We start from the raw sequence: 7753 nt of genomic DNA, 5'->3' as shown, positions 1-7753 counted from the left end.
TGAAATATGCCCCTTTTTCCTGAAAATTTTCAACGTTTTAATACAAGGATCGTATTTTTAAAATTCTTCAAGGTTCTCAATTTTTGACATTAAGACATTAAGTAATCAACTAGGTACCAATTTTGGGCGTATCGAGGGTGCTAATCCTTCCTCGTGCGTAACCGACTCCCGAACCCGTTTTTTTGAATTCCGTAGACCAAAATCATTGTTTTGATAAAAATTAAATCGGTTATTAAAAACAACTACTTTTCGAGGTGACCCGATCACACCTCACAAAAAAAGATTGGTGGCGACTCCCGTTTTTAGTTTTCATTTTCAAAACCCAAGTCGACCCCGTTTTTAATCCAAAAATGGTGTCAACAAAGATAATGGTGTTAAGAAAGCAAGTGGCACACCTAACCAATGATAACATGTTATTTTAACATGGCATCCATTAAAAATTGAGTTTAAAAATATATATTAAAAGATACATAAGAAAAACTATAAGAAGCAAAAAGGTGTAATCACACTAGCTTAGATTTACGTGGATGATATCATTTTGGCTCAACTTCTTCATAAGCCAAAGAAACATTTGTGCACAAGATGTAATCTGAATCAAGATGAGTATGGTGGGAGAGTTGTCATGTTTTCTTGGCTTCTAGATTAAACAACTTAAGAATGAGATTTTCTTTATCTTAAGAGAAGTTTGCACATAATTTAGTGAAGAAACTTGGGTTAGAAGGATCGAAGCCAATTAGAACTCCAATAGGAATATCAAAAAAACCGTGCTCAAATGCAAAGGGAGTTATAACTAGCTCAAGTAGCTATTCCGGCATAATTAGCAGCCTACTTTACCTTACTACAAGCAGATCAAACCTATGCTTTAGGATGGGAGTTTGTGCAAGATACCCATCAAATCCTAAGGAGTCACACTTAAAAGCTGTGAAAAAGATCATTCGGTATGTTAATGGCACTTTAAAATTTGGAATTTGGAATTTAACTCTCAAAAGACACAAATATGAATTTGGTTGGATTCAGTGATACAGATTGGGCAGACAAAATGGATGACTAGAAGAGCACGTTAGGGGATGTTTTTACCTTGGTATGAACTTAGTATCATGGTACAATAAGAAGTAACCATCAATCTCAGTATCAATAACTGGAGTATATAGCTACTGAAAGTTGTACTCAGTTATTTGGATGAGACAAATATTGCTAGAAGACTTTGAAGTTGCATCGCCATTTGCAGTTATCTATTGTGACAGTTCTAGTGCAATCAAGATCTCTACGAACCAAGTGCTTCACTCTGACAAAATATATTGACATCACGCATCACTTCTTTAGAGAGTTAATTGAGAGTGGTATAATCGAATTGGATCACATGCAAACTGAAAATCAATTAACTCGTCTATGTACCAAGATTCCAAATGCTATATAATCCAAAAACTTAAGGAATAAAGTAGGGCATGTCGAGTTTGACTTGTTATAAAAGGCATGACACTAAGACAATACAATCTAGTGTCTTTTTGCATATTGGCGATTTTTTTGGTTCCTTATTCTAATTTTGGAGAGGTAAAAGTTGTGAAATATTTTACTTTCTTTATTTTGGAGGGAAAATCTAAAAAAATTGATATGGGTTTTTATAAGATGTGATTGTGTTTTAATTTGATAGTTACTTTCAAAAACAATGTGAAGCCTAATAGAAGGATATTCTCTTTGGAATTTCCCTTTTGCCACAAGATTTTAAGAAATTTTTCTTCCAAGTAGAACTTTCTTAAGAAACTCCTTCATGTGTGGAGTGAAGTTAACCAGAACCCCCACTCCCTCTTCCTCAAAGAATACTTAACAAAGATCACCGTCTCTAGCTCATTTACAAAAACATTCTAAGGAGAGTGATGAAATGATGATGGTATCTCCTCTGTAGTTCCTCAAGCTGTCACTCAAGACAATCCTACACAAGAACAACCTCCAGTTGTGTCACAATTTGTAGCTAATCAAGGCAATGTAACAATTCCTTAAAAACATAGGGTAGATAATTTGGTTTATCCAACTTACTATTCTGCCTCTAATAATATTGTTGCTAATGAGTCTATTGAGGGAGGAAATGAGATTGTTTCTAATGTTGTGTAGGAGCTTAGAAAGCAGGTTAAATAATTAGATCATTTAATTGAATAAGGCTCGCATGTTCAATATTAGGCACTTGATCAATTGATTAAGGGAATTACTGAGAAAGGTTCAACTAAATTTTTAGTAGAATTCCAAGGCCTTGTTAAGAAGGTTGATGAAGCTAAGAAACAAAATGAACTAGTTGTTGATGAAGAGACCAAAACTAATGATTCTAAGGTAGTTGAGACCTCAATTGCAAGTGCTTCTGCAACTCAAAGAAGAACTAGAGCTGCAATGACTAATATTGCCTTCGAAATGGAGTTTGTAAGGAATTGTTCATTCTTGAGGTTCCTAAGAAAAAGATATATTAGAGAAAGAGGAAAGCTCCTACCGCTAAAGAAAAAGAAGAAGATGATGATGATGTGCCTTTTACTAATTTGGCACCTCAGATGGTGAAACATAGATCCAAAAGACCTAATATCCTATCTTTTATATAATGCAGAGCCTAATAAACTTTCCTACCAGTGCGGAAAGGATGAAGCTCATGGCTCAAAAAGGCTTCATGAATGAAAGAAATATTCATGAATCCAGATTTATTGAACATGGCATTGAGGTCTTTGTAGAGAGGAATGAATTGATTCACTTAGTAGCTTATGTGAAGCCTTATGTCAAGAATGTGGTCCTGGAGTTTTATGTCTGTCTTCAGAAAAAAACCAATCACAAATGAGAATGATCAATACTTCACGTAAGCCTATGTAATGATCAATACTTCACGTAAGCCTATGTACATGGGCACTATTCACCTTCAGCCCAGTTGTCATCAGCAAGTTTCTGTACCATACAGAAGATAATGAATGATAAATTTGTCCTTCACTATGATCACCTTACTGAACACCTTACCAACAAAGTCAGAACCACATGTCTTGAAGGTCAAGATTTAGGACATCAGAACAAGAACCAAATTATGATGCACTGCAAGCCTTTGCAACTAGGAATTGGCTACCATATAAACAAAGCATATGTGTAAACAAATAGATGGTTTTCTTTTGTATAAGGTAGCATCCTTCATTCCAATTGATCTTGGTAAATTAATTTTTGATGAGATTGTAAAACACACAAAAACCAAGAACAAGAGACATATGCTACTGTTTCCCTAATTAATCAATCAAATGCTTCTGCAACAAAAGAAAGACTTAGTGCAGGAAGGAGAAGTCCTTGAAGCACCATAACCTAAGTTGAAGTATTCATCTAAGTGAAACATAAGGAAACATGCAGCTGTTGGTTTGAATCTTGATGAAGAAGCCTTTTAAGCTGATGAGGACCAAGTCGCAAATGGGTCTGCAACTGCCAGTACAGCTAAGGCTAAACGAGTCAATTAATCGAACATTTTGATGGAGTCGTGCACTACACTACAAAGCTTACCTTCTTGCTCAAACCATCTAACCAAACCTTTGGATGAAAAAAGAACACATAAATATATGATGTTAGGCCTTAATTCGTTCGCATTTACATTATTCTTTAGTGATTTTTAATTAGTTCATTTTATAACTAGTTGTGGTAAAATGAGTTTTAGATTATTTTTAGTGATTTTATGTTATTTGTAAAACTTTGTAGTGCTTTTGATTAAATAAAATTTTTCAATCTCTTTTTGTAAGCATGGAATGAGTTTTACAAAGAAATCGGAACCTACCCTAAAAGGTTGCGATCTTGGTTGGATTTCTAAGGCAAAATCACGAATTGAGGTGGAAAAGACCAAAAAACTCATTTAAAAACAGAAAAAAGCAAGCAGGCTTAGAAAGCCTCGTAAATAGCAAAAGCAACGAGGCTTCCTTACACTTCTAATTAGGTTTTCTTAGTTTTGAGTTTTGTACCCAATTTTACATTCAACATTCATTTTTCTTGTGCATTGCAACAACTTTTTTAGAGATTATTTATTATTAAGGATTTTTTAGTTTCAATTAATTCTCAATTAACATTCTTCATTTTAATATCTTTCATGTTGTTTGACAATTTACAATAAGTTAGATTGTGTACGTGGTTCAAAAATCTATAAATTCATAGTAATTAGATATAATATAGAATAAGGCTGCGGTTTAATTTTATGATTTGTGTGCATGTATTAATTCTAAGTGAGAGCAAGGCTAATAGGAATCCTAAAGAAAAAGCAGGTTGAGAGAGTTCCCATAGTCATCTAGCCAAAAAATTATGTAAGAATAGTTTCAGGTAAAACGACCAACTGAGAATAATATTGCACTTAGCACGAGATTAATGAGTTGTTAAATTACTTGGAGGTGTTGGGGAATGTGTGACGGTGACATTTGTGTTTTTTTGAACTTAATTTACTTAAATCTAGAGATGCATCAATGTCATTAATTTCATATTAGGTTAAATCTAAAATACGTCAATAATGAAGATCATTGTTGAAGAGTAATTGAGTGTTTTTATTGTTTATCTATCTATTAAGTTGTTATTGATGTTGCTTATTGGATGCCATATGGAAGTATTAGTGAAGCACAATTTCAGGGATATCACGTCAACTCTAGCTGAAAATTTGCAAACCTACTTGTTTACTTGATTTTGTAGTATTGAAGAAAAGTTATTTTGAGTGCCAACACTTTGTAAGCAAATTGTTTTATGATCAATTAGTAGTTAAGCTTTCAGGTTTTAATTATCGTGAGATTACAATTCGATAAATAAAGTGAACTTAAATCATCACATCTTATAAAGAAATGTAGTTCTATAGACTTACATGACACTGAATAGCCATTGGCTACTGCAATGTTTGAACTTGTAGAGTCCAGTTTTTGAAGAAATGTTTATCACCCTTTTCAATCATAATCATATACCAGTCAAAAAGTGGAGTGAACAACTAATTCATGAATCACAATTCAAAAGGGAGCCATGGCTTACTTATTATGGAGTTTGCCACTCACACCAAGAAAAGCAAACAAAAGAATGGTTAATTACAAGCTCTTCTCCTCTCTCTATATATAACTGCTGTTTGCAGTGTCTTTCTCCCTATATAAAATGGAGCAGACATTCAGCAGCTTCAACCTCTTCTTTTCCCCTCAACCCATTCATGTTTCTACAGTTATTACAGTCCCTTTTTTTTTTTTTTTCTCAACTCTCAATGCCCAAAAACCAAGCTCGTTTGTTTCACTTGCTTCCCTCCTGAGGTTGGAGGAACTGGGTTTCATTAGAAAGTTGCAGTCCGTAAAGCATTCTTCCCTTCTCCGCACCGCCGATGAACATCCCTCATCCTGTCGACTGACCTGCAAATACCACTGCAGGTCCAGTCAAATGAAGCAACACAGATGTTGCCCGCTTGAGCCTTCCATTCACAATCTGCGGCAATGTTTGTTATCGTCAAGCTTCTGCTCACATATAATCCCAGAACTCAATGGTACATCATTCCCTACTCTGCTATTGAATAGCCCAGGTGGTCGCATATGACCAGTAAAACCGCTTTTTTGATAACAAGTTCTTTAATTCAATGGTTCAAGCTATGCAGCTTTACAACCAGATGGTCGTTTCAAGATGCTAGACTCGATCAGATGTGATAGTAAGAAAATAAGAAGAAAAACAATGAGAATATAACATTACCTGTGGTACCACAGCACAGTCTGCGGTCATCTATATGATCGACATCCAACCCGATAAACCATGATCCCAGTGAAACGTCTTCGTTGGCATACTTATGCAGCACATGCCTGAAAAATTATCGTTTCACAAGAAACGAACCACATAAACACAAATGAATTTCAAACACAGATAATATGATACTATTCTTCGGAGGATGCAGGAACTTACTGGTTAATGGATATGTATGATGCCAAATCTTTAGAGATGGCATATAGCTGCCCCGTAGCATGACGGAAATACTTGTTTCCCTCCTCACCGAATTTCCAATATTCAGGTTCATGGTATCTTACTCCCCTGTTCACAGATGAGGAAAAAGTGAGAAAATTTCAAAGAAAAGGTAATAACTTCGAACTTTTAGTTAAAAACATAATATTGAACATATTTGGCTTACTTTTGAGCAAGAACTGGACCAGATTTCATGCAACCAATGTAAACCCTTGGCTTGGACCGATGTCTAGCCGAAGTTGCTCCAAGTGTCGCTGCAAAAGCACATAGATAAATCAAATTTAAGAAAAGGTACCGAGGAAAGCAACACCAAGAACCATTTACATAGTAATCTATAAATCCCGAAAGGGTAAAAAAACTCTCGATACTAATTTAAACTTTCAAGTGCAACATACATTTTGGCTGCAACATGAGAAAGATTGTTTTGTCAAAATGCAAAACCAGGCAATAGAATATTGCTTCCTTTACCTATATTTACATGCACATCATCATCAACTTTTACATGGAAATCAGCATCCCACAAAGCATCCCACATGGCTTTTAGCGGCGTTGTAAGAAAAGCACCACTAAAAGTCATGATTTTAGCGGCGTTTGTGGTAAAAGCGTTGGCTAAAAGCCCTTCCTGCATTAAATCCAACCAAAACAGTAAATATAGCATAAAATGCAACCAAAATTAGCAAATTTAGCATAAAAAATGCAATCAAAAATATTAATTCTAAATGATACTTTAAATTTAACGAAAGATGTATAATGTAATTAATAAATAAAGTATAACTCAAAATATTCTTACAATAATGTTAAATATGACAATGTTAAAAATATTCTTACAACGAGAAAACTAATGTCTAAGATGGCGGCTTTTGCGACTGCTGAAACATCTGCATCATATGCTGAAGCTGTAGCTGGAGCTCATCGTACTTTCTACTCTGCTCTGCCTCTCTCGCTGCTGCCGCTGCCTCCTTCTCTGCTGCCTCCGCTCTAAGTTGTTGCTGGAGTTCTTCATATTTTTTTTAAACCTCGACAATTTGCTCAACCATGTTCACTTGTATCTGAGCTATCTGATCTCTTAACCTCTGAACTTCAGCTTGAGCTTGACTCCCGGAAGGCATGTATTGCTGGGAGCCGAATCCAAAATATTAGGTCGGGGTAACACCAGATCCTTGAAATCGAATCCGACCGTACCTTTCAGGACCCAAAACTTCAGTGATAATTCTGTTATTAATGTTCTCAAGATTAATAGAACTATCAGTCGAAGCAATCGCTTCATACTCCGCCTTCTTCTCCTTTAGTTTCTCCTAAAAAACAATTAAAGAGTTAGAAACAAAATATACAATAAAAAAGAATGCAACATAACTTAACATTATTTAAAACTACTAATGACAAATTAAACCATTATAATTAAACATTATAAATATTTATAATAAATCAAATTTTATTAAGTAAATATACCATAATTTCTCCAGCTTTAGATGTCATAGGAGATCCATCTTTCTTCTTATGCGTAATCTCAAAAAGCTGAAGGCGTCCAACTTTTTGACCAGACGAGACTTCCTACAATATAGAAGTAAAAATATTATTTAATAGTAGAAAGTCATTAATATTTGAAAGAATTAATAAATTCATAATACCTCGGCTTCAGCTACAGAAGCAAAACTGCTCGACCCTGCCGTGTGCATGAATTTTATTTTTGTCTGCTGCTTGTTCCAACTCGCTCACGGTCCTACATAATGAAATTATTATTACGTATATAGCAAACATTATATATAAGAGTTTGGAAATACATAATACCTCTCATTTCTTT

The 7753-nt window shown here is 34.7% G+C and overlaps 1 protein-coding gene across 2 annotated transcripts; it reads right to left on the bottom strand.

Annotated features, from left to right (window-relative positions):
* Positions 1-4962: 4962 nt before the first annotated feature.
* Positions 4963-7101, bottom strand: LOC121205977 (probable beta-1,3-galactosyltransferase 4). Of its 2 annotated transcripts, none has more exons than XM_041076129.1 (6): positions 6781-7085; positions 6421-6574; positions 6119-6206; positions 5896-6021; positions 5689-5795; positions 4963-5430 (listed from the first exon to the last, which is right to left on the bottom strand). In XM_041076129.1, the coding sequence occupies exons 2-6, from the start codon at positions 6527-6529 to the stop codon at positions 5282-5284; spliced, it is 579 nt and encodes a 192-aa protein (XP_040932063.1). In that variant the 5' UTR covers positions 6530-6574; positions 6781-7085; the 3' UTR covers positions 4963-5281. The 2 variants fall into 2 exon arrangements, with proteins under 2 accessions (XP_040932063.1, XP_040932064.1); XM_041076130.1 differs by lacking the exon at positions 4963-5430 and adding an exon at positions 5437-5596 and having other exon boundaries at positions 6781-7101.
* Between the last annotated feature and the right edge of the window lie 652 nt (positions 7102-7753).

The sequence above is a fragment of the Gossypium hirsutum genome, chromosome A01 (genome assembly GCF_007990345.1).
Source record: "Gossypium hirsutum isolate 1008001.06 chromosome A01, Gossypium_hirsutum_v2.1, whole genome shotgun sequence".
In the NCBI taxonomy this organism is placed as follows: domain Eukaryota; kingdom Viridiplantae; phylum Streptophyta; class Magnoliopsida; order Malvales; family Malvaceae; genus Gossypium; species Gossypium hirsutum.
Note: the sequence above shows the minus strand (reverse complement) of the source record. Positions and strands in the feature narration are given on the sequence as shown.